Raw genomic sequence first — 27791 nt, forward strand, 5'->3', positions numbered from 1 at the left:
TGAAAATACTACTTATCATGTATTTAACTTCATGTGAAATACTAGTGTCCAACATGGTGCTCTGAACATAGTAGTAAGTTTAACATATGTATTTGATAAGTAAATACATAAATGAAATCTTACTTTATCCTGTGCTATTTTGTTGCTTGAATTTTTTTTGTTGATTAATTCTTCTTTTTCCTGCTGGAACTTTTCCAATATTGTTTCCAAAGGGCTTACCTGCTCTTTAGCATCCTAAAAATATCAAAAAAGTCTTATATAACATTCCATTATCTTATTACAGGTGTCAGACTTTACAGTCATAATAAAAGCACCTTCTACGTGCCAGGCTTTAAGAATCAACTCATTCGCTCCTTCCAACAACCCTATGAGGATGGTACCACTATTTTCATCCCATATTTCAGATGAATAAACAGGCACAGAAGTGATTTGTCCAGGGTCACAATAGCCAGTAAATGAAGGAGCCAGGATTCAAATCCCATCCAGCTCCAGATTCTCTGTCTTAACCATTATGCTATACTGCCTTAGTCACTGACTTGATTCCTAATCTACTCCATGTGCTCCCAATCACAGGCTTCAGGTATAAGTTTTTTTTTCTTTTTTTTGTGAGGAAGATCAGCCCTGTGCTAACATCCGTGCCCATCTTCCTCCACTTTATATGGGACGCCGCCACAGCATGGCTTACCAAGCGGTGCGTCGGTACGCGCCTGGGATCTGAACCGGCGAACCCCGGGCCGCCGCAGCGGAGTGCGCACACTTAACTGCTTGCACCACCAGGCCGGCCCCCAGGTATAAGGTTTTATGAGTTTGTAGCTCTCCTGTCAGCTCCGTGTGACCAAAGAATAAGAAAGCTCATTCAGTCCAGGCCTCTCTTTTACAGATGGAAATATCATTATAAAGGACACTTTTGTTCTTAAACTTAGTTTGCTAAGGCTAAGTAGTTATTTTAAGGTAATAAAAGCATACTAGTACACTGATGTTGGTGTGTCCACACCTATTTTGGAAGGAAAGGGGCTTTCAAGTAACAAATTATTATACTAATCAGAAGGCCACATTATTTAGCCTTGCAACATCTCTACAGCATGATTAAGTGATAACCGCTGTTCAAAATAATGATCCTCAAACACTTCAAGATCTGGAAATATCTAACAAATCCATAAGGGTAGAAACAATTATTTAGTATTACTTCAATGTAGGTGTATTTTATCATATTGTGAAGTGGTATGGTGTGGTGGGAAATCAAATGTCTTAGACGTCAGAAGACCTACCTGAAAATTAACCCTGCCTTCGACTAGCTGCATAAACTTGGACAAGTCATGGGATACCTGTAAGTCTCAAGTTCTTTTTCTATAAAAAGGGGATTTAATCACATATTTCAACAGTTACTGAGACACTGAATGGTTTAATGTCAAAGTGCTTTATAAATAGTACAAAATTACAGAAATGTAAGGTATGTAATTTTATATCATACTCTAAGCCTCTAATAATTTGTAATCCAAAAATATTTAAGAAAGAAACATTTATAGTAATTAATGATAGATTCAGTATTATATTTAGTACTCACTGAATGAGTATAATCATGAAAACTTAGATAAGACTGTTTCCAAAACTGTTCAAAAATTTAATTGGTTGGGTCCTAGAGTTGATTAATCTAGATGAGGGATGCCAAATGGGTTCCATTCCATGTGGCAACTCAGTGCCTGCTCACTGTTATTGGGAAGAATTCTGAGACTACATCAGGAATCAAATAGAAGAAGTGTTATGACTGAGAGGCAGTCCTGCCATGGATATAGCATTTGTACATAAAACAAACCTCCCATACAAGCAAGAATCCTTATATGGAGGATTCTACCACCTGACCACCTTCCATAACAGGAAGTTCACTATTTAACCAGGCAGCCAGTTCTTCCTTATTATGACCAAAATTCTTCTCCCAGAAATCTTTACCTGTTAGTACAAGTTCTGTCACCCAGGAGTCACACAAAGAATTATTATACCATTTTCATTTGATCCTCACAATAACCATAGTTCTAGCCCACTACATCAATAAAGAGCATTTCATATATTTGAAATAATTTAAAAAACAAATATGTATGAATGTTCTTACCTTTATCTCTCTGTATAAGGACTGAACTTCAGTGGATAATTCCACAGTCTGCTCCTCCAGTTGCTGACGACGTTGTAAATTAGTGGATATCTGAAGTTTCTCTGATTTAAGTTCATTTGTTGTACATTTTAGGTGCTGAATCTGTTCCTGCTGGTCCTGTATAAGCTTACGATTCAATTCAATTTTACTGGAAACTGCACAAGAACGTATTGACACAGTGATTAATGTAAAGGTACAGAAAATACTATGAGCACCATCCTTCCAGTTTTATAGGTCTATGGAATTCACAAAGGCTGTGTCTGTAGGTCCCACTCACTATAACAGAAGTGACACAAGAACCCCGCAAGCCCCCGTCTCCGCATGCTGTTCCCTCCTGGCCACCCACAGGTGAGGCTCACAGGGCAGGTATAATTGAGAAAGAGTACAGCTCATCTGATACCCATCATTCGAAATCTCCCATTATTCAAAATCTGTTGTGTGAAGCAAGGAAACAGAGGAGGAGTGATGCTTTTGAGAAAATAGAGTGAATACACTATGGACTGGAAAGAAGAAAGACAGTTCCTTGTCCACATAATAGGTATAAAATTTACAGTAAAAAGCATATGCTGGGAATTGAAGTCTTTATGGGTACATGAGGAAACAGACTATATTACCTGTATCTAATTTGTGTTGTTTTTCTTGCTTTTCCTGGTTTACTTGTTGAACAGTTCTATCCAAGTCTAGTCCTTGCAGCTTAGCTGCTTGCTGTGCAATTTTTCTTTCAACATCTTTAAGTTCCATCTTAAGAATAGAACAAAATTATTTCCTTTAAGAAACTTACTGCATTATCATTATTCAAAAAAATTTTTTTGAGGAAGATCAGCCCTAATCCTCCTCTTTTTGCTGAGGAAGACAGGCTCTGAGCTAACATCTATTGCCAATCCTCCTCCTCTTTTTTCCCAAAGCCCCAGGAGATAGTTGTATGTCATAGTTGCACATCCTTCTAGTTGCTGTATGTGGGACGTGGCCTCAGCATGGCTGGAGAAGCGGTACATGGGTGTGTGCCCGGGATCCGAACCTGGGCCACCAGTAGCAGAGGGCGCGCACTTAACCGCTTTCAGATATAACAAAAGGAAGATGACTAAAAAAACAAATAAAACTAAACCCAAGCATATAAATAAGCAGTTATTCCCTGAGACTACCAGAAATTGAGGATGTGGAACTCTAAACACAATCTGTACCTGAACATTAGCTACTGTTTTTAACTCTCTCACACTTCACATTCAAACCACCATGAAACGAGTTTTATTATGCCTGAAACTACAATAAGCTTACCTGGAATCTCTCCATAATTGAAACATCTGTCAGACACACTTTAGCACTTTCTTCTTCAGGCATTAGTACACCCAAGAGTGTTTCCTGTTCTTCTATGTCATTTTTTAGGCGCTGTATGTCTCTATTGACATTCTGCAGTTTGTTTCTTAATTCTGGTATTTCCTTCTCCTTCAAATCAATTATGCTTTGCCTTAACAGAAAACACAAATAAAAATAAGCTATTTAATGTTTTCTTATAATGAGATTGAGGTTATGTATTTTTGGCAAGAACGTCATAGAAGCTATGTTGTATCCTTCTCAGGGCATCATTTATCAGTGGGTACATGATGTCAGTACATCTTATTACTGGAGATGTTAACTTGATTCACCTGGTTAAGATGGTGTCAGCCAGATTTATCCATTGTAAAGGTACTATTTTTCTCTTTGTAATTAATAAATATCTTAGGAGAGATACACTGAGACTATATATATATATCCTGTTTCTCCTCAAATTTCTGCCCACTGATTGTAGTATCCATTGGTAGATCTTGCTTGCAACAATTGTTTGCCAGACTAAGTCTATAAAAATTAACTGACCATACTCATCAAAAGTGTCAAGATCATGAAAGACAAAGAAAGACTGAAGAACTGCTACATACTGCAGAAGCCTAAAGAGAAATAACAACTAGATATAATATGAGATGCTGGGTTGGTACCTGAAACAGAAAAAGGACATTAATGGAAAGACTGCTGAAATTCCAATATGGTTTGTAGTTCATAGCATTATACCAATGTTAACTGTTGGTTTTGATAACTGTATTATGGTTATATAAATTGTTAACATCAGAAGCTGGGTGAAAGGTATATGTGAATTCTCTGTATTATTTCTGTAATTTTTCTGTAAGCCTAAAATTACTTCAAAATAAAAAGTTAAAAAAATGATGAAAAGAAGGAAGGAAACCACTTAGCCAAATGCTACATGGGTTTATGGTACAAAAGTTGTTAATCCAGTTTACTGCTGCTACTCTAGCGAATGAGTATCACCCCTGTTGCAGGTTACTGGCCCCATACCTATTTTTGTTAACACCTCTGGAAGAGTAAAACTTTATATAATCTTAAAAAAAAAAAGCAATCAAGCTTATTTTGGAAAAATTCCAAATTCTTAATTAAAATTAAATTAGTACCATAAATTAAATTGGCTTCTAATGTGAGTCTTACAATAAATTGAAGGAAAAACTAGAAACTCAAGGGTTAGCTCTTGCATACTGCTATTACTTAATGATGTTTTTAAAAGTCATTTTAAAAGAAAAAGTTCCCTGAGTAAATATGAAGGTATGCAGATTATGCATAATTCCATGCTCACATTAATTCCTGAATGTTGTGGTTACAGACCAGAAGTTGGTCTTAAATTATGTGCCCGGTACCTAAAAAGTGACACAGCTATGATAGCCTAACGACAGTCAAGCATTCACTTGACTGGGGATATCTTTATGAAGAACTATAATCCATTTAATTTTAACCCTATTTTTATGTTTCCACATGCACACAAAAAACCCTTACTGATGTAGTCCAGGTTTTGGTGCCTTCTTTTTTGACGATTACCTAAGATGCTAAAATAAGTATTCTAAGAAAAGTAAAGATATTTACCAAGAGAATGGGCTACTGAGATCTATTACGGTTTGCTGTTTTGTTATTTAAAATGTTCAGAAACTCAATTCAACTATTTTTGTGACAGCATTCCTTTTCTAAGGGGACTTTATGTAAAAGGGACCAACACAAATATAGTACTGAAAAAAACCTTTGGGAGAAATGGGGAAAACTATTGAGTTTTTATTTAAATTAGTGTTATAATAACTGAACCTGAAGCAGTACTAAGCAAAATGATAAACAGGTATATTTTCATCGAAGATTTCATTCATGATGGCAGTCTTACATTAAGTGTTGGTGAATTTGGGGCTTTAAATGAAAATATTATTTTTCTCAAAGAGGATAAGAAAGATCTGGCTCCTTACTACCTCTCTGAGCTCATCTTCAACCACTTTTCCCCTTGGCCTTTAGGTCAAACATGTTTCAGAGATTTTGTACCACCTGGAATGCTCTTCACCTAGACAACTGCATGGCTAGCTCCATCACTTGTCTCAGATCTCTGCTCAAATGCCACCTTTATCAGCAACTCTCTTCCCATCGCCCCTCAGGGACTCTCTATTCCTTACCCTGCTGTATTCTGCTCCACAGCCTGATACTCATCTGACAGACTATATGTTTACTTTTCTAGCTTCAGGTTATCTTACTTTATGTTTGGTGATCAGAATGCCACATGGGTTGCCACTCCAGATGTTGGTGTACCATGTGGATTAAAGTTGGCCACAAATACTTTGACACTCTTCCCATTGAGAGGTGGAGTCTGTGTCCTCTCATTGAATCTTGGCAGACTCTGTGACTACTCTGACCAATAGAAAACAGCAGAAGTAACACTGTTCCAGTTTCTGGGTGCAGGCCTTAAGAAACTTGCAGCTTCTACTTCCTGTCTCGTGGAATACTTGCTCTTAGGATACTTCCTTTGGTAATCTAGCCACTATGCTGCCAAAAGCCCAAGACACACATGGAGGCCTTGTGAATGCATTCTGTTTGACAGCCCCAGCTGAGCTCCCAGCCACCATCAGCATCACCACCAGCCATGTGAGTGAGCCATCTTGAACGTCTAGCCCAGTAGAGCCCTGAAATGACTGCAGCCAGCATCTGACTACAACTGCACGGAAGACCCCAAGTGAGAATCACCTAACTAAGCCCAATCATCCCACAGAATCATGAAAAATCACCACAAATTGTTGTTGTGAGGCACTAAGTTTTGAGGAGGTTTGTTATGCAGCAGTAAATAACTGGAACAGATAATACTGTTCTCGTTCATTCAGCAAATAGTTACCAAAGTTATAATACACAAAGAATTATGGAAGTAAAACCATGAATAAGGTATGTATCTTACTCTGAGAAGGGGAGCTGTGATGGCAAGGGTCCTAAAATAAAATACAATGTTGATTTCTGCTATATTATAATATATCAGTATGACACTGAACTAAGCTCACATTTCCTCTACATGTACTTTCTACTAACTTTAAATTTTATTTTTTACTTGATCTTTTTCAAGATACTACCTTATTACTCTCCTTCCTTTCCATTCTCAAACTATTGATTTTTGTCTCCTTATCACATTCTCTCTGTAGCCCTCAATAATCTGGTTTTCACCCCTTGATGATTATATTAGTTATCTATTGCTGCATACAAAATCTCTCAAAACTTAGCAGCTTAAAACAACAGCATTTATTTCTCACAGATATGAGGATCATGAGCAGCTCTCTGGGTACTTCTGACTCGGCGTCTCACTGAAGTTGCAATCAAGCTGTCAGCCAGAGCTGAAGTCATCTCAAGGCTTGACTGCTGGGGAGTCAACTTCCAAACAGTACACTCACTCAAATGGTGTTCGAAGGCCTCAGGTCTTCGCCAAGTGGGTCCCTCCACAGGGGTGCTCACAACATGGCAGCTGGCTTCCCCCAGATCGGAGAGAGAGAAAGGAGAGCAGGAAGCTGTAGTACCTTATATAACCTAATCCTGGAAGGGACGAGCTATCACTTCTGTCGTATTTTATGGGTTACACAGACCAATCCTGGATCATGAGGGGAGACTATACAAGAGTATGAATACCAGGAGGCAGGGATCAGGATCATTGGGGACCATCTTGGAGGCTGGCTACCACGAAGCACATCTTAGACTTTTCCTTCTTCTTTTCCTGAAACTCCTCTTTGGTTTTCCAGGACAACATACCCTCTTGAATTTTCGGCTTCCAGAGTTTTTCTCACTCTCATCCATTCAATATATTAACATTAGATTAATTTTCCTAAAACACATCTTTCATTAAATCCCACGGGATGCCTCCTCATCACCTATCAGAGAGTTGTAACTAAGCCTTTACTATTGCAGCCCTATCTTCCCAATTTATGGGAATTAATCCTTAGAAATAATTCCCCAAACTCCAGATAACGTTTCTATTGCAGGTTAGTCACACTCTCCTTCCCTTTATACACACTGTTCTAATTTCCCTCTCCCCTTTCCTTCTCCGAGTGGAATCAACTTCTCCATGCTTTACATTCCCACTCCTACCTTGTTCTAAAATTCTATTCTCTTCCTGTAGTCCACTGGCTTTTCTCTTAACTAATGCATTTGTTGGAACCAATTAAGTGCTTTTTTAAGCCCAACTTTCTACATGTCTAATTCTGAGAGCTTATCTCCTTACTTAGACTTAGACCATCAGCTCCTTGAGGGTCATGTTTATTGGGCTCTGTGACCAGCTTTGTGCTCTATGCTCTAGGAGACACCAAGGCAATCATCACATACTTTCTGACTTGATTTTATTTGTAAACAGACCATCATCTGAATTTCTTGTACAAGCGAGGGAAAAATAAACAGAAGAAATCATCTATGATTCATTCTTTTTGAAAGTGGGAAAGACATAAAAATATAGTTTAAAATTTGTCTCTTGGGAGAGCTTTTTAGTGCTTTAATTCTTTTGCTGGGTTTAGAAAGTGACACATCAGCAAAGAGTTCAAAACCTGTCAAAATTTCTGCCCTCAAGTCAAGTCTCAGGAGTTAAATAAACATTACACACACAACCAAAAAAGCCAAAGATTATATCTGCCCTATGATGAGTTTAAGAAGCAAGCTTACCTTTAAACAAAATAATTGTTTCTTCTTATCATATAAATAACATGAGATGGGGCATACTGGCTCAGAATCCTGACGTTAACTTTTATTCATTCAACACATGGTTACTGAGTACTGACCACCTGCCAGGCATTGGATGGGTACCTTTTAGTGCTGCTGCTACATGTACAGTAAGAGTAAATCCCTATTCTCACCTCATGGGCACAAGCCCCAGCATTTCATCTCGCCGCTTTTCTTTTTTCTTCAGCTCTGATTCTGTTGACTTGAGTTTATCTGGAGCAAGTCGCAGCTTAGACTGCAAATCACTGATGACTTCTTGCAATTCAGCTTCTGTCTGAAAAACTCTCTGACAGACAGGGCAACATGACTGGTTTTCATCCGTTAGCTGAGTAATGAATTGGGAGTAAACTGCTGTGGCTCCAGCCAGCATGGCTATTTTAAGAAAATAAATATATTCCCAGTGAGAAGAATACAAAATATAGTTTTGTCAATATGGTTACATCCTTTTCTGTAAACATAGGATTATTCTTCTTGCTTAATAAACACATTATGAAAGAAACCAAAATTCTCGATATTTAAATCTTCCAAAGGGCACAATACATTCAGATTAGTATAAATTATTTTCTGGTAACACACAAAAAAGTATAACAATATTTTAGAACTCATTGTGCTAGACACTGTTCTAAGAGCTTTACACCTATAATCTCATTTACTCCTCCCTAACATCCCAGGTGGTAGAGAATTATGTCCTCAGATGATAAATCTGACGTATAGGAAGGTTTCAATAATTTGTCCAAAGTCACACAGTAAATTGTAGAACGAGGACTGAAACTTAAGCCATCTGGCTCCAGAACCAAGTTTTAAAATCTCCCATCTGTGTTAGTTACCAGTGAATGAAAATTCAAAAGTGTCAAAGCACCCTATATAAAGTAGGCACCTTACCTCGTTGTTTTGAGGATTTTTCGATTTCTTCTTTAAGCCTGTCTAAATCACTTTCAAAATCCTGGCTACCACAAACATCAAACAGCTTGTCTTCATAACTGGACAATTGCTCTTCCTTCCTTTTTAGCTCATTATTTATATGATTTTTATTTTGCTCAGCTGAAGCTAGTTCCTTGCTAAAATAAGAACAAATATGGATTACAATTTAAAAACATGAGAAATGAGTCTGAAAAGCTGAAGTAGGTAGATACAAGACAAATTCTGCCAAGAAATATTACAAAGATTTGTTATGACCAAGTACTTTTTTTTTTTTTAGAAGTCATGGCAATAGTTCACTTCTGCCTGAACTCTCTCCCTAGGACAATGACTCACCTGCCAACCCTGGTCATGGGCCTGCTCCCAGAAAAATGGGTATGGGCAAAATTCTGCCTGGTTTCTGGGGGTTCATGGTCTTAGATGTTGGGTTAAGAGCCTCAGCAAGGAGAAGATGCTTGCTGGATGTACTGGAAGGAAAGAAGAGAAAAGGAGAACATTCTCCTAATTCCCTTTGGACTCTCACAATATTACTTCCCTTCCCTCTTGTAAAAACTTCTCCTTTGTCCCCTCCTTGTTGCTGTCATCTACTTACATCCTAATCATTCATTCCCTCTTATTCATCAAAGACTTTGCTCACTACTACAAGTTATCTCCACTCCAACTCTTAAAGATCATCCTAGCCATGCCCACATAGATGAGGGTTTTTCAATTTGCAGGTTATGATGCACTAGGCAAGTCATGTAATCAATTTAATGCACTACATTCAGCATATTATTTTAAAAATTGAAACAATAGATTGGAGTGGCCTGTGCAGAGTTACGGAAGGTACTATTTTGAGAAATTTGTTTCAGATAAGTGTGTATGAGCACACGCATGCTTCATCTTGATACTTCCCACTGTGAATCACAGTAAAAATTTGGAAAAACGTAACTGATGTAGATGATGCTTTCACCATCCTAGCCACTGAGCACTGCTCATCAAGGTCACCATCTTAGCAGCACCAAACACATCCTCCTTGAAGGAATACTTTCTTAAGGTAACCTAGACACCACTCCTGTCTGCCTCACTGGGCATGTCCCAGTTTCCCTCACTTGCTCCTCTTCTTTTGCCTGCCAACAGTTTAAATGCCAGTGTTTTCCAGGATTTTAAATCATTTATACCATTTCATGAAGATAAAGTATTTTAAAACAATTAAAAATGAAAGCATGAAATAGGAGATTTCTACTGCATCTCCAAATGTTGCAACTACTTACTTCAATTTGGCAAGTCTGTCTCTGGTCTGATTAATTTCTTTTGATTTACTATGAAGCCAGTCTTCAAGCTGTTTTTTGTTGGGAAAATACCCTAACAATGAAGTTAATTCATCACTGTGCCTAGATTTTATTTTTCTGATTTGTTCATCTTTGTCAGCCTATAGGAAAAAAAAAAAATCTTTTAAAAATAAAGCTCAGTATCTCCACATTATATCAAGAACAAAAATAAATTCTAGACTGATTAAAGTTATAGGCTTAAAAAATAAAACTATAAAAATGCAAGAAGAAAAAAATTTCTTAAAGTCTTAGAGAGTGAGGATGGCCTTTCTAAGCCATATAAGAGTAACAAGTCTGACGATATAAAAATTAAAACTTCTGTATGATATATGATAAAATCAACATCAATGTGCATATATGTGTTTGTGTGTATATACTTCTGTATGATTAATTTTTTGTAATTAGAAAATAGTTTTTAAGCTTGAAAGTCTATTTTATAGTGATTAAGCTCCTTTAACCCCTAAAATACAAAGCCAATATCAACTAAATACTTCATAGTGTATCAATTATAAATGTAAGATAAGCTATTTTAAATACCAGAAAGTATAACTAGAAGAAAAAGACAGGTCTTACTTTGTCTTTGGTGAGCATCTCCATCTGGGTGCGTGTTGTTGTATGATGGTTTAACTGCTCCATCTCCTGGTCCAATTTACGCAGGATCCTGTCTAGGTCTGCTTTCTCATTTTGAAGGCTTATCACTTCTGTTTTTAGAGTTTCTACATTGCTGTTTTTCTCAGCCTTGCTTAGCTCACGTTCCTTATCAATAATTCAAACAAATGTACAGGTTTATATACTGTGGGTCATGACAAAGTGTAATAGCAATCAACTACTCCTCAGAATGGGCAAAATATCACTCTTTCCTTTCAACCAACAGGAGAAAAAAACATAAGGAGTAAGATTTTTAAAGAAAATCTTATGAAGTTACCTTATTATGTTATAATGTAAGAGAATTCGTAAATAAATCTAAAAGAGTCAAACAGGAGGGAAAAATGGAAATTAGTGTGAATTAAGAGAAATATGTCTAAGTGTACAGTTTAGTGACTCTTCAGTCAATAATTAAGTATTTATCAAGTACCCATGTAACTCGCTACATTGCCTGACATGTAGAACCTATAAAAATAGTGTGATGTGGTCTTTGACTGGTGCCTCCCCATCACAACAAGGCAATACTGCGATAAAGTGCTAAACTGACAAAAATGTACCCTAGGTGGGGGGTTAGCAAAAACAAATGTTTACTTAAATTATCACGATGGGATTTGAGAGGGGGATTTGCCAAGCTTTCAGAAGCTTACTTTGGCGGTGGAGAGGTGAAAGAAGGGGACAGATTAGAAATATGGAAGAAAATTTGGAACTTCATGAAAAGAAGATATGGGCTAAGAAAGTTTCTACCACAAAAAAAGTGATGACATGGCAATAATCATATAAAATCTGCAGTGTGTGGAACCTAGAGGGAAAATACTTGTTTTTTTTAACTTAGGTAAGTGGTTCTTAACCAAGGGTACTCATAAGAATCACCTACTTCTGTTTTGAACACACATTTCCATGCCCTACTCTTAAGAGATTTTGATTTGGAAGGTCTGAGGTAAGATCTAAGTGTAAATATTTTTAAAGAGCTTCCTCAGTAATTCTAATTTTCAATCCACCAGGTTCCAGAACCAAAGAGTTGGGTGATTAAGATATTCGGATGAATTCATTTTACATGAGATTGATAGACAACATTAACATTTTTATTAAAATGCCATAATCTTAGGATTAGCAACAGATAAAATACTTTAGAATGCAAGATTCCAAATGTCTTACAACTTGAAATTATTAGATTACTCAAACAATATCTTACAGCTTTTGTGAGCTCCTGGTCCAGTTCAAGAATCCTGTCTGAGGATCCTTCCAATTGCTGTAATTCATACTTCACATTTTTCAGCTCATTCTGCTTCTTACTTAGGATTTCTGATTTTAATTCAATTATTCTTCCCAGTCCAGTTTTCTTATCCCTTATCTCATCTATCTGTTTTTGTTTCAGAGTCTCTTTTTCTGCAAAGTCATTCTAAATGCATATGAGAAGAATGAGCATTAACAATTTTTTCATTAGACAATTCATTAAGAAAAAGTTTCTTCATTGCAAAAGTAACACATGCACACTGAGGAAAATATGGAAAAGTATTAAAAAATGTAATGACCATCACCCAGAGATAATCATTATTAACTCTGAGCAAACTTTTTCTTTATGATTAGCTTTAAAAAGGAATTTTACTTACATAAAAAACATAGGTCCCTATTTTCTTCCTATTTTTATCCTTATAAACTTTAAAGTTTTCCTTCCTTTTTTCTACCTTGTAGCAGATTCTATCCTAACACTAATCCAAAAATATGACAATAAAGTCCATCCAAAAATTAAAACAATTCAACTAGAGAATCTCACACAAACAAAAGAAAATATTTACCATCAGTTGCCTGGCAGTTTCTGCTTCCCTTTCTTGCCTCTCTCTCACAAGTTTGTGAAAATTTTTAATTTGTCTTTCACTGAATGGTCCACGCTCAAAGCCATCTAATTCTAATTGTGTTGCCAAAGATTGAATTAATGAATCTCTAGCTCTGATACGTTCTTGATGGCGATCTGCTTGTAGCTGTAGACGACCTTTAAAAAACACAACCATAAGAATTCCTTTTTTCCACTGATTTTTTAAAAAATTGAGATAATTTAACATTCACATGCAGTTGTAACAAATAATACTCCAAGATCTCTTATATCCTTTGTCCAGTTTCCTCTAATGATAACTGTGGTATTGTGATATAATAAGAAATACATATTTGGTTTTTGTCCTCATTTCCTGGCACAAAGTTCCTAAAACTCTTAGAATTTCTGAGTGACAGGGGTGAGAGGAGTGTCTTTTGTTATTCATTATAAGTCCCTTTCAACCATACCTGAGTTTATTCTAATGAGGTGACTCTTAGAGGATGGGAACTGGTTGTCAGAGGAACGAACTATGTGAATTGAGAGTAAAAACTTTCGATACCCTACCTGCCCAACTCTGGGGAGGGGCTGAAGATTGAGTTCAATCTACCCATGGCCAATGATTTAATCAATCATGCCTATATAACAGAACTCCCATAAAAACCCTAAAGGACAGCATTCAGAGAACTTTCAGTTGATGAACACATCAAGGTGCTGGGTGAGTGTCTCACATGGAGAGCGCATGGAAGCTCAATGTCCCTTCCCCATACCTTGCCCTATGCATCTCTTCCATCTGGCTATTCCTGAGCTTTATCCTTTATAATAAACTGGTTATAGTAAGTGTTTCTCTGAGTTCTATTGAACCTGAAGAAGGGGTTGTGGGAACCCCTGAATTTATAGCCAGTGGGTCAGAAGTATAGGTGACAGATAACCTAGGACTTACGATTGGCATCTGAAGTAGGGGGCAGTCTCGTGGGACTGAGCTCTTACTCTGTGGGGTCTGACTAACTCTGGACAGTTAGTGTTGGAACTGAAATAAATTACAGGACATCCAGTCAGTGTCCACTGAGAATTGGAGAATTGCTTCTTGGTGTGAAAAAACCCACACATCTGGTGTCAGAATAGTTGTGAGTAGAAAAACAGTGTTTTCTTTTAGTAACATTTTGCAAAACTATAGTGTAATACCATAACCGGGATATTGACATTGACATAATCCATCTATCTTATTCAGACTTCCCCAGTTTTACTTGTACCCGTGTGTGTACTAGACTCTATCTAATTTTATTAACTGTGTAGGTGCATATATCCACCATGACAGTCAAGATACTGAACAGTTCCAATACCACAAGAATCCCTCTTGTTGCTTTTATTACCATAACCACATTAACTTTCCTTCTGCCCCTCCTCTTACTCAGTAACCCTGGCAATCACTTATCTGTTGGTTTCTATTCCTAAAATTTTGGCATTTCAAAACTGTTAAATTGGGCCGGCCCCATGGCTTAACGGTTGAGTGCGTGTGCTTGGCTGCTGGCAGCCCAGGGTTCGGATCCTGGGCGCGCACTGACGTGCCGCTTCTCCGGCCATGCTGAGGCCGTGTCCCACATACAGCAACTGGAAGGATGTGCAGCTATGACATACAACTATCTACTGGGGCTTTGGGGGAAAAAATAAATAAATAAAATTTAAAAAAAAAAAAAAAGAAATTCCCCTTAAAAAAAAAAAAACTGTTAAATAAATGGAAACATACTGTATAAAATCTTTTGAGATTGGCTTTTTTCATTCAGCATTATTCCCTGCAGATTCATCACTCATGCAGAAAACACACACTATTATAATAGGAAAAAAGACAATAAACACTTTGTCCTACCCTGTTCAACAAGTAGTTCTGATTTTTCTTGATTGAGAAGCCTAGATTCTTTGTTTAATTTTTCCACTTCACGCTGACAGTCTACCAATCTCCTTTCTTTCTCCCTTACTGTTCTCTGGTGATTGTGATATAAATCATTTAGTTGCTCATCAGTCCCTTGAAAAACCTGTGTAGAATCAAGATAAGGAGCTTTAATAAGGAAGTTATCAGAAGGTATCACTCTGAGGTACAAAATATGAACTAAAGCTTATTCAATGTCCTTCCTTTTAACATATATATGCAAGTAACACAAACATCAATATTTGTATGTTTTTTTCAAAATATGAGTAGCAAAATGGATTCAAATGAGGTTCATTACAATCACCTCAAAACTTTGAAGTAGAACAAAATTCTACCACCACAAACCTTTTCCATTTTCTGTTCCAGTTCACTATTATCTTTCTCCATTTGCTTCTTTCGGCTATCCAAGGCTTTAATTTCATTGTCAAGTCTCATTATTTTAGAGAGATTTTGATCAATTTCTTTTAGACGATTCTGAAAATAAACACTCAACATAAATAAAATTCACTAAAATTTTCACTGCAGATGAATGAAGAAAAATAAGATGTCCCAGGGCCAAGCACTTAGTAAACATGATCTCATTTAATGCTAACAACACTATAAAGAGGGCACAGAGAAATAAAGGATCAGAGACATTAAGTAACTTGCCCAACTCCTCACAGCTAGTAAAGAAAAGCAGGGATTAAACTCCACTTCTAACTCCAAAGCCCATGCCCTGCCCTCAACACTTCCCACAAAAGTCATTCATTCACTGGGTACTTAGAGCCACATTATGTAAAGTACCACATTTTAAGAACTTAATCTTTAAAAGGCTAACTATTTAATGTATATAAATAAAAAAAATCAGAACTACTGAGTGGGCTAAAAACTCATGGTGAGTCATCAACACATTCTGAGCCTACAGACAAATTTACATGGAAAGCTGTACTTTGATTCAAAGTTTGCTCACTCATAGAGGACTCTGAACAAGTGAAGTGTGACAAAAGATCTCAGTGGCCTGCTTCCAGGGACAGCTGGTTGTCTCTACTCCTAGGAATGAGTGTGACCTGGCTCATAGTATTCTCCTCTTGGATGATGCTGGGGATACTCTTCCAGTGTTTGCCTCTATGATTCCAAGGCTGATCAATTCTTCTTCTAAGGCATTTTTAGAACCTAATTTTTAAACTAACACATTGTTAGAGTGCTTAGATATCAATTATAAGCTTTCATAGCTGCACCAAAATGCATCCTCAACTTTAATGTCATCTAATAAAATTATAATACTCTATCTTGTGATTTGCACATTAATGAGTAGCATGTAATCACCATAAAAGTAGGAACTTCGTTTACTTTGTTCACTAATGTATCCCCAGCACATGTAATAGGTGTTCAGTATGTTAGCTGAAAGAATGAGAGATCTGAGAAAAGTAATTTTACCAATAGTAACAGTTTTATAGCTATCATTGATTGATTGCCTACTATATTGCAGACACTGTACTAGGTGCTGCTATACACTCTCTCTAATCCTTGAGACTACATGCTAAGTAGGAGACTTGGAAGACTTGTAAAAAGCCACATACTTAACAATGAGAGAGAAGATCGGTAGGTAGGGTGGTATAATGTTTAAGACCGCAGGCTCTGGGTGCTAGAACAATTGGACTTCTGTATGCAAAAAAGTAAACCTCAAAATTACCTCACACCATGTTCAAAAATCAACCTAACATGGAGCATATACTTAAATATAAGAACTCACACTATAAAACTTCAAGGAGAAAACACAGAAGAAAATCTTTGTGACCTTGGGCCAGGCAAAGATTTCCCAAATAAGAAAAAAAAAGCACAAACTATAACAGAAAAAATTGATAAACTGGACTTCACCAAAATTAAAAACTCTTGCCCTTTGAAAAGCAGTTAAGAAAATATTTGCAAAACACATATCTGATAAGGGCTTGTATCCAGATATATAAAGAACTCTTACACCTCAATAATGAGAAGACAAAAAAAAAAACCTTGAAAATAGGCAAAAGATTTGAATAGACATTTTAGCAAAGAAGATATTCAGACAGCAAACACATAAAAAGACACTCAACATCCATAAACAATAGGAAAATGCAAATTAAAACCACAATGAAAAAAAGAAACACTTAGAGATACTACCACACATGTACCACAATGGCTAAAATAAAAAAGACTAACAATACTAAGTGTTAATGAAGATGCAGAGCAACTGCACTCTTATACGTTGTTGGTAGGACTATGAAACGGTATGGCCACTTTGAAAAATAGTCCGTCAGCTCATAAGGTTAAACATACACTTACCATACAACCTAGCAACCCCACTTCTAGGGAGTTAACCAAGAGAGATGAAAACATATCTTCAAACAAAGACCTGTATACAAAAGTTAGCAGCAATTTTATTTGTAATAGCTGAAAGCTGGAAACAACCTAATGTCCATCAACCAGGGAATGGATGAACAAATTGCAATATATCAAAACAACAGAATACCCTCAGCAATAAACAAGAATGAACTACTCACACATGCAACAACACAGATAAAATAAAAAGCATTATTCTAAAGAGCCAGACACAAAGGTTACATAACGTACGATTCCATTTATGTGACATTCTGGGAAAGGCAAAATTGTAATGACAGAAAACAAATTAGTGGTTACCAAAAGCTGGCAGCGAGGGAGGGGATTGACTACAAAAGACTTGAGAGAACTTTTTGGGGTGATGGAAGTATTCTATATCTTGATTGTAGTGGTGGTTATGCTGTCTGCATTTGTCCAAACTCACTGAACTATATACTTTAAAAAGGGTGGCTTTTTACATGTAAGTTATACTTCAATAAACCTGATGTTAAAAAAAAACAGTATGGGCTTAGGAATCACAGAGGCCTGCACTCAAAGCCTGGCTTTACCCCTTACTTTCAATGTGAACACCTGTGCCTCAGTTTCTTGCCTATAAAAGCTCATAGGGTTACTACTATGGGGCTTACATAACACATTTTAAGGCACTTTTAATCAGTGACTGGCATACAGTAGGCCCTCAGTGAATGGGACCATTCACATCACTTGTGAAAAAAATGCTGTGTTCAGAAAATATCTCTTGAACAGTCTAACAAAGAGAACTGGACTGATTCTTAAGAGCACTGAATATTAACACCTCAGCTCTGAAACTCTACTTCTCAGCAACTTCTTGGCTTCTATCAGTGTTTCCACACACTCTTGGTGCTTTAACATTATCTGGGCTTGGATCTCTTGTGACATCTCTAGTTGCTTCATTCCTTACATTCAGCCAGTCATCAGATACTGGGGATTCCTTCCTTGATATCTGTGTTTTGGCTCAATTCCCAGACCACACAACCTAGTAAAAGGAGCTAAGACAAAGACAATAAAAAATATAGCAGAGTGTTTAAAGCTTAGGTGTTAGTGTAAAATGAGACAAAAGAATAAGGGAATTGGGCTATCAAGTATACAAGGACTGTGAACTTGTGTGTGGGAGAGTAAATAAGAGGGCCAGAGGGTTTTTTGAACTTGAAAACATATTTCTCAAGCAATTTCCACTGAAGGCAAGAAACAAAAACAGGCCTAAGTGGGCCAAGGTCAGGACAGGATGTGGTGGGATGGGAATAAAGTAGTTTATAAAAGAGGTCCTGAAGATGGAGGGAGTTTGTAAAAACGGGAAAGCATGAATTATAGTGCAGTATTGAAATGAAGCTGTCTTCTGAACAGCTGCTGGAAAGGTGATATGACCCAAACTTTATGTTGACTTCCATGAAGAGAAGAATCCTCATATATCAGAGCTAAAAAAGGACTTTGGAAATCATCCACTTAATAACTAAACCACCTGCTATGTGCCAGGCACTGGGCTAGGCTGGGAAGATAGAGAGAATAAGATTAAACCCTTGGAGAACTAGTCAAAATTAAAGATAAATATAGAAATATACAATACCTCAATGTTTGCTACAGCCTTGGTTAGAATCCTGGCACCACTCAATAAATACCAGGTATTGTCACTTAGCCCTACCTTGACATTATTTCCTATACAAATGCTCCATTTCAACTATATGGATTTCCTTGATCGTGTTCAAAGACAGCTTGCATTTTACTGTCCCTATGTCTCTAATTACCTACCCATTTATGGTCAACAAAATCATACCCCAAATTCAGTCCTATGAAATCCTCTCTGGCCACTTCATATAGAAATTCTCTTCCTTCCTCCTCAGAGTTCTTACAGCTCGTCTTTTTTTTTTTTTTTTTGCCTTACGTGTGCTTGTCATCTTTCCAACCAGGTTGCTCTTGAAGAATATAAAATGTGTTCCAATACTGGTAATTACCACACTATCTATACATAGTTATCACGACAACTTGTCCTAAAATATAACATACTTTGTCACTCTTTTGTCTACTGAACTAAATTCTAAACCCATTAGCTCCCCATAATCTGACCTCAATTCTTCTCTCTCACTCCGTTTACCCTGATTTACTTAACCCAGGCTCCTCCTCACACTCCTGTTTTGATAAGCTTGTATGTGTGAATATATACATATATACACATGAATGTTTGTTTACACATATGTATTGTATATATGCAAAAAAACCCTGCTGTAGGATATATCTGGGAGGTTAGAGATGAGGAGTAGGAAGAGCATCTCTTACTTTTCAACTAATATTCTTCTATAATTTTTTTCATTGTGAGCATATATTATGTTTAAAAGAAAAAATACAAAACAAAATAAACATACATAAAATACCTTCTAGTCGCCATGTGATTTTTCCCCATTCTTTAAGGCCCAGCTCAGCTTGAAGGCCTCCTCCCTTGAAGGCCTTGTGATAGATTTCTATTCAAGGTCATCACTTTTTTAAACAGCTTTATTGAGAGATAATGCACATACCATACAATTCACCCGTTTAAAGTGTACAATTCAACATTTTTACAGTATACTCACAGAGTTGTGCAACCATCACCATAATCTATTCTTAGGACATTTTCAACTTCCAAAAAGAACCCCTATACCCATTAGCATTCATTCCTCTCTACCCCTCCTACTACAGGTGATCACTAATCTATTTTCTGTCTCTACAGATTTGCCTATTCTGGACATTTCAAATAAATGGAAGCATACAATATGTTGTCTTTTGTGATTGGCTTCTTTCACTTAACATGTTTTCGAGGTTCTTGCCTGTTGTAGCATGTATCAGAACTTCATTTCTTTTTACAGCTGAATAATATTCCAGTGCATGGATATGCCACATTTTATTGATCAGTTAGTTAATGGACATTTGAGTTGTTTCCATTTTGGAGCTATTATGAATAATACTGCTGTGAACATTTCTATACAAGTTTTTGTGTAGCCGTATGTTTTCATCTCTCGTGGGTATAAGATACTCAGGAGTAAAACTGATGGGTCATATGGTAACTCTATTCTTAACATTTTGAGGAACTGCTGAACTGTTTTCCAAAGTGGCTTGGGGCCGGCCTGGTGGCATAGTGGTGAAATTTGTGCCCTCTGCTTCAGCGCCCCGGGGGTTCGCAAGTTCAGATCCCAAGTGCAGACCTACACACAGCTCATCAAGCCATGCTGTGGCAGCATCCCACATACAAAGCAGAGGAAGACTGGCGCAGATGTTAGCTCAGGGACAATCTTCCTCAAGCAAAAAGAGGAAGATTGGCAACAGATGTTAGCTCAGGGACAATCTTCCTCACCAAAAAACAACAACAACTACAAAAAAACCAAAGTGACTGCACAATTTTACATTCCCACCAGCATGCATGAGAGTTCCAATTTCTCCACATCCTCATCAACACTTACTGTCTTTTTGCTTTATAGTCATTTTTGTGAGGGTGAAGTGATATTTCATTGTGGTTTTGATTTGCATTTTCCTGATGAATAATGATGTCGAGCATCTTTTCATGTGCTTATTCAACACACACATATCTTCTTTGGAGAAAAGCTGTTCAGATCCTTTGCCCATTTTCAAATTGTGTTGTTTGTTTATTTTTTATTATTGAGTCATAAGAGTTCTTTATATATTCCCGATAAAAGTCCCTTATCAGATACACGACTTGCAAATATTTTCTCCCATTCTGTGGGTTGTTTTTTCACTTTCTTGATGGTATAGTTTGCAGAACAAAAGTTTTTTATTTTGATGAAAGTACAATTTATCTATTTTTTCTTTTCTCACTTGTGCTACAGTCATCATCTTTTAGCTCCTAAAGAACCCATATTCTAAACTATATCATTTGTGTAGCTCTTCAATTTACTTCTCTGTTGTCCTATCTTTTAAAAGTTTCCTTGTTTCTCCAACTAGATTTTAAGTTCTTTAAAAGTAAGGTCTAAATCTTCGGCTTCCTTATTCCCAAGAGCACCTGGCACAGTGCTATGCACAAAACAATAAACATCCACTAAAGGATGTATTAATATCAATGGACACTGGGACAGAAATAAAACCAAAGCTTTTCTAGTTTACAATTCAAAGATCTATACCAGTATTTATAGGTTTTAAAAAACCAAATTAATACTTTTTAAAGGCTTTAAAAAAAATCTTCTACCTGAAACCTAGAAAATAGCCATTTTCAAGAACGTTCTTACTTATTTAGACTAGGAATACGTTAAGGGCAAGGATGCTGTTGTAGTCCTCCTTGTACCTGTAGCCCCAAGCATGGTATACCCTGGCACACAGGGAACATTCAAAAAATGCTTGTGAAATGAATGAATGGGATTTCTTTAAGGTCTTCCTTATAAACCACAAAGTTCAGAAAGCTATACTCATTTGCAAATATATCAACACGTTATGCATCAATTCCAAATTTTGTGCAATGTCAAGAACATCCTGTAAATTATAAAAATTCCTCAGAAATATCTGTCAATTAAAAAAAGAATCTCCTAAAGAATACAGAACTGTAAGGTTGGGTCATTACTCTAATATTTAACAAGTAGTGATCTACATTACTAATTTAGTATGATGCTACAAATTTATTTATTCGCAAATCCAAGCTCTTTGGGCAACTTTAAGACTAACCATCTAATAGAGACCTAAGACATTAACTATAATATGATATAGTCTCTGATAATTTTTTCAAGAAATATATATACCATTCAAATTCACATAAAAATAAAGTGATTTAGGGATGAGTGCTACCATGATAAAAGGTGACCTTCTCCTTGGCAAATAAGAAATCAAATTACCTTCAATGGATCAAGTTCATTCTCATAGGATTTGACAATTTCCTTTGAAGATGTTAACTGGGCTTCTTTACTAGTAATCTGATTTCGAATCTCACAAGCTTTTTCCTTATTTTGCTTCAGATATTTGAGTTCGGTTTGACATTCTTTTACTTTCTGACCTTGTGTCTGACGTACCTGCCGAAGTGTTTCCAAGGCTTTAATGTACCTTTGAAGATATTAAATAAAAATCAAGTTTCTGGCTAAGTAAATTATAGTATATTCAAACAATGGAATAGAATGCCGTCATTAAGATTACATTTAGAAAGAATGCTTAATAACTTAGAAAATGCTTATGACATAATGGTAAGTGAAAAATTTACATATTTACTGTCAACCAGGTAAATAAAGATGCATAGAAAGGAAATATACCCACTGGTTGCCACTGGATGAGAGGTAGTATTTGATGACTTTTTTTGCTTTAAAATTTTTTTCTGTTTAAAAAAAGAAGCATCTGAATTGTAACTATGGCTCAATAACCTAATGGGCTACAAAGTCTAATTAAAGGTTACAAACCTTGTTGCTGAAAAAATTTCATCAAATTTTTGCTTCAAAGCCTTTCCTTCACTTAAAGGCCAATTAGACTCTTCTTGGTGACAGAAAATGACATTATTTAGCACAGACTTGGAAACCCCAAGAGAACTTATCATCTCTCGGTCAATTTCTGCACACTTAGAGCTGAGACTGACCTTTTCGCCATGCCTATAGAAAATGAAAATCAAGAATTTATGTAAAATTACCTCCAGCTATACCTATTTTATTTCTTAATCAGTCCTTCACTCTGTACTTGAAAAAAAAAAGAAAAAAAAAATCCCCTCAACCATCCCGTTACAATAGCGTCCTCATGCTAAAAAGTATAACTCTTAAACAATTCAGCAGTTCACTGATGAAAAAGTATGTAAAATGAGGTAGTACAGGAAAAGATGTCAGAATTTTTTTTTATATATTTGGACTTTTAAATATAATAATTTAAAATATTTATAGACAATGCATAGAGGAAAATAAACTATCTTCCATCCCCACAACTTAAAAATAAGGAAAATAAAAGACTTAAAAGAATAAAACAAAACATGATGATCCATAGCAGACAGGCAAAGCTGCCTTAAACTAACATCTAAAGACTGTGTAGTTTAGATAAGGGGTTGTTCAGTAACAGATACACGGTAAAAGGAGAGTAAAAGCAAACCTTAATGGTGTTCATCTAAGCAAATCCAGGGAGGATTCTTAATCAGTAGACCTCAAGTTCTAGGGTCACAATGACAACAATCCAATAGAGAGAACTGCCTGAGGGTTTTTAACTGAGTTTCCTACATGATTATATTAAGAGCCAGGAGCATCCTTGCCCTTGGATTCCAAGAGATCTCACAGTTTCTTTCATCAGAAGGACAAATTCATCATTTTCTGTCTTATAATCTGTCCAGTATCTGTTAATAACTAGATTAGGTGGGCAGAGGCAGTGGTCTGTCTTTACTGTCATTTATATATTGCAGTATGTATTCTGAAAATATTACACCAAATGTACTGAGAACGTTTCGTAGGAGGATAGAATGGACACAGACAGACCAGGACGTTATCACATTAGACCAAGGAAAGATGATGGTAGCCTGAATTAGAACGGTCATAGAGATGAAGAGAAACAGACTCAAGGAAGGTGTCAAGATACACTTAGATTCTCAGCTTATGTCACTGGATGGATGGGGGTGTCATTTATTGAGATGAGGAGCTCTGCAAAAGGATCAGGTTGCAGAAGGTTTTTTAAGGGGAGTCAAGGGGAAAGGTACATGATATTGGTTTTGAACCTGCTGAATCTGAGGTGTCTTTGCAACAACTGGTAGAATATGAGAGAGACAGTTGGGTACACGGGTCTGGAAACAGAGATCTGGTCTGGAGACATAAATCTGTGAGCCACCTACGAATACACAGCAATTCGAGCAATGGATATAAATGAGATTATCTAGGAAGAGAAAATAGAGCAAAAACAGGAGAAGATCTAGGGCTGAGCCTGTGGAACTCCAGCCTTTATTAGCTGGATAGGATGTGGCTGTAAGGGAGAGAAAGAGGGAACAGTGTTGTGTCAGGTCATGGAAGTCTAGAAAAAATTTTCAAGTAAGAAGTGATTAACAGCTACCATTTATTGACTTGTAGTACACAGAACAATAGCCTGCCAAGATATCTACATTCTAATCCCTGGAATTTGTGAATGTGTTAGGTTACATGGCAAAGGAGAATTAAGGTTGCAGATGAAATTAAAGTTGCTCAACATCTGAATTTAAACAGAGAGATTATCCTAGATTATTTGGGTTGGGCAAAGGTAATTACAAAGGTCCTTAAATGTGGGAGAGAGAGGCAGAAGAGGAGGTGACAGTGATAAGATGTGAGAACTCTGCCCACTGTTGTTGGCTTTGAAGATGGAGGAAGAGGTCCATGAGTCAAGGAATGTGGGTGGCTCTAAAAGATGGAAGGGGCAAGGAACAGATTTTCCACTGAAGCCTCCAAAAAGGAACATAGCCCTGCCAACACCTTGATTTTAAGCCAGTGACACCCAATTTGGACTTCTAAACTATGAAATTGTAAGACAATAAATTTGTGTTGTTTTAAGCCACTAAGTTTGTGGTTTGTTATAGCAGTCACTGAAAACTACTACAGGAGCTCTTACTACATATTAAGCATTTTATATGTATTAGTTCAATCCTTACAACATCTTTCTAAGATATGAACAGTGATAATGAATCCCTATTTTACAAACGAGAAAAACAGAGGCTTGCTATGAGGTCTATTTTGTATAGCAATAGCATTATCCTAATTAATACAGAGGTTATTTCTGACCTTAGTTGGAGCTGTTTCAGTAGAGGAATGGGGCTAGAGGAGGAATGAGGAGGAAGTGAAGAAATGGAGACAGTGAATATCAACTACTCTTTTGAGAAGATTGGCTGTAAAGGGGAAGATGGAAATAGACAGTAACTGGAGTGGAATGAAATCCGAGGGTGTGGGAGAGACGTGAGTGTGTTTAAAAGCCAATGAAAAGAACCCACTTAAGAAGCCAATAGCTAGCATAGTGCCTCGAGCACATAATAGGTGCTAAACATTATAGGTTAAATAAAGGAATTAGGGCCGGCTCTGTGGCTTAGCGGTTAAGTGCGCGCGCTCTGATGCTGGCGGCCCGGGTTCGGATCCCGGGCGCGCCCCGAGGCACCACTTCTCCGTACAACGCGAGGCCGAGTCCCACGTACAGCAACTAGAAGGATGTGAACCTATGACATACAACTATCTACTGTGGCTTTGGGGGGAAAAAAATGAATAAATAAAATCTTTAAATAAAGGAATTATTTAATTAGTTTAACAAATAAATAAATAAGTGAAAGGGAGGGGGTAAGGTGATAGTTAAGTAATTTGCCCAAAAAGGATAAAGCTTGAATCCAGGGCAGCCTAATTCCAAAATCCACATCCATTAGAAGATGATACCCGCCTCTAACAGAACGACAACAGTTGAAAGGGACAAATTATTACTCTTTCCTACTTGTTTACTTCTCATCTCACCCATCCCTACACATGATACTAGCATTCTTCATTCATCCAATCTGTGTCTGACTAATTATGTACCTTCAATTCATCAACTGTTCATAAATTACTCAAAGGAATGAAGCATTATCACTTAATCTTTAATAGGATCATTCTGTTTAACTGATAAATAGTATCAAATAAAAAATTAAATGTTGACAGTGGGTGAGGCTTTGCATGTGTAGGGGCAGGGAGTATACAGGAACTCTACTATTTTGTTCAGTTTTGCTGAGAACCTGAAACTGCTCTAAAAAATAAAGTCTGGTAAAAAAAAATTAATACACTCCCCTAAAATAAAGTAGTAGGAAAAAACCATAGTCTTACAGACCTAAAAGACAGAAAATGAACAGATATCCAAATATAAAATAAACACCTACTTTGTTCTAGTAATGACTCCTTCCAGGGTTTTAAATTCCGTCTTTTTGCTTTTCTGAGTACACACCATAGATCTCTGCACAGCTACAAGTTCTCCATTGACATCACGAAACTGCAGACGAATCTGGGCTCTAACATCTGTTTCTTGAGCAACCTTTGAAGGTAAATAGAGAAAAATTATGCTACTTTAACAGCATCAGAATGTTAGTTCTGAAAGAAAAGATATAAGCAACTTACGAAAAATGAGAGAACAAAAAAAAAGAAAAACTTAAACATCCAAAATAAGTGACATTTTTACATGCTATTCAAAATACAGGACGAAAAGAATACTGTTTAACTGATTTGCTAAAATTGTATTATATTATCTACCTCTGTTATTCAGCATCATTAGGAGATCAGGTATGTGGATTTTACAAATAAATGAATTTTATCTTCTTAAGTACCAAAAGTGTTCTTTAAAATATTTTTTAAAACAATCACAAGCTTACAGAAAAGTAGAAATACAGTATACATAACTTTTTCCCCCTAAACCACTTGAGAGCATTTACTGATCTAATGTCCCACTGTCAGTATTTCCTACAAAACAAGGACATTTTCACCATAAAAATCAGTAAATTGAGAGTGATATATTACTACCATATAGTCTTCAGATACCCATTCAAGTTTTGCCAGTTGTTCTAATATGTCCTTTACAACAAAAGGATCCAGTTCAGAATTACACATTGTATTATACATTGTACAGAATTACACATAGTGGTCATGTCTCTTTAGCTTCTTTCAGTCTGGAACAGTTCCTCAGATTTTCCTTGACATTCGTGACTGATAATTTTGAAAATTACAGAACATTATTTTATAGAGTGTCTCTCAAAATTTGGGTTTATCTAATATTTCCTCATGACTAGAATAAGATTATGCATCTTTGGCAAGAATCTTACAGAAGCGATGATGTGGCTCCTTTCATTGCACCTTATAAGATGGGACATGATTTCAATTTGTCTCATTACTGGGGATGTTAACTTCAATCTCTTGCTAAAAGTGGTACCTGCCAGGCTTCTCCATCATAAAGTTATTTTTTCTACTTTGTTCTTAACATATATTTGGGGGAGGGATACATTGAGACTATTAGATAATAGAGATATATTGAGCCAGACAAGGACAATACAAAGAAGGAAAATTACAGGCCAATATCATTGATGACCACAGATACAAAAATCCTCAACAAAATATTGGCAAACCAAATATAGCACTACATTAAAAAGATCATACACCATGATCAAGTGGGATTTATATCAGGAACACAGGGACGGTTCAACATCCGCAAATCAGTCAATGTGATACACCACATCAACAGAACGAGGAATAAAAACCATATGATCATCTCAATAGATGCAAAGAAAGCATTTGACAAGATCCAACATCCATTTATGATAAAAACTCTCAACAAAATGGGTATAGAAGGAAAGTACCTCAACATAATAAAGGCCATATATGACAAACCCACAGCCAACATCATACTCAACAAGGAAAAAGTGAAAGCCATCCCTCTGAGAACAGGAACAAGACAAGGGTACCCACTCTCGCCACCCTTATTCAACATACTAATGGAGGTTTTGGCCAGAGCAATTAGGAAAGAAAAAGGAATAAAAGGAATCCAAACAGGCAATGAAGACATGAAACTCTCACTGTTTGCAGAAGACTTGATTTTATACATAGAAAACCCTAAAGAATCCATTGGAAAACTTTTAGAAACAATCGACAACTACAGCAAAGTTGCAGGGTACAAAATCAACTTAACAAAAATCAGTTGCGTTTCTGTACTCTAATAACGAACTAACACAAAGTGAACTCAAGAATACAATCCGGATCA

At 36.6% G+C, this 27791-nt stretch overlaps 1 protein-coding gene across 5 annotated transcripts in view; it reads right to left on the reverse strand.

Annotated features, from left to right (window-relative positions):
• Nucleotides 1–27791, reverse strand: part of RAD50 (RAD50 double strand break repair protein) — a 70630-nt gene that overhangs the window by 32999 nt on the left and 9840 nt on the right. For 3 of the 5 annotated variants that reach the window (XR_015551966.1, XM_004420214.3, XM_087429823.1), the window contains exons 3-17: nucleotides 25927–26078; nucleotides 22508–22693; nucleotides 21956–22160; nucleotides 15129–15257; nucleotides 14724–14889; nucleotides 12846–13039; nucleotides 12242–12448; nucleotides 10978–11160; nucleotides 10348–10505; nucleotides 9059–9234; nucleotides 8311–8548; nucleotides 3422–3611; nucleotides 2761–2887; nucleotides 2108–2301; nucleotides 124–234 (exon numbers count right to left, since the gene is read on the reverse strand). Coding sequence is in view for 4 of the 5 variants with exons in the window: in XM_004420214.3 (XP_004420271.1) it covers nucleotides 124–234; nucleotides 2108–2301; nucleotides 2761–2887; nucleotides 3422–3611; nucleotides 8311–8548; nucleotides 9059–9234; nucleotides 10348–10505; nucleotides 10978–11160; nucleotides 12242–12448; nucleotides 12846–13039; nucleotides 14724–14889; nucleotides 15129–15257; nucleotides 21956–22160; nucleotides 22508–22693; nucleotides 25927–26078 (2616 nt within the window). In the remaining variant the exon portion in view is untranslated. Of the gene's footprint in view, nucleotides 1–123; nucleotides 235–2107; nucleotides 2302–2760; nucleotides 2888–3421; nucleotides 3612–8310; nucleotides 8549–9058; nucleotides 9235–10347; nucleotides 10506–10977; nucleotides 11161–12241; nucleotides 12449–12845; nucleotides 13040–14723; nucleotides 14890–15128; nucleotides 15258–21955; nucleotides 22161–22507; nucleotides 22694–25926; nucleotides 26079–27791 lie in introns of those variants that run through there. The other 2 variants (XM_087429824.1, XM_087429821.1) reach the window with 2 other exon arrangements.

The sequence above is a fragment of the Ceratotherium simum genome, chromosome 4 (assembly GCF_057802395.1).
Source record: "Ceratotherium simum simum isolate JZ-2026a chromosome 4, ASM5780239v1, whole genome shotgun sequence".
NCBI lineage: Eukaryota > Metazoa > Chordata > Mammalia > Perissodactyla > Rhinocerotidae > Ceratotherium > Ceratotherium simum.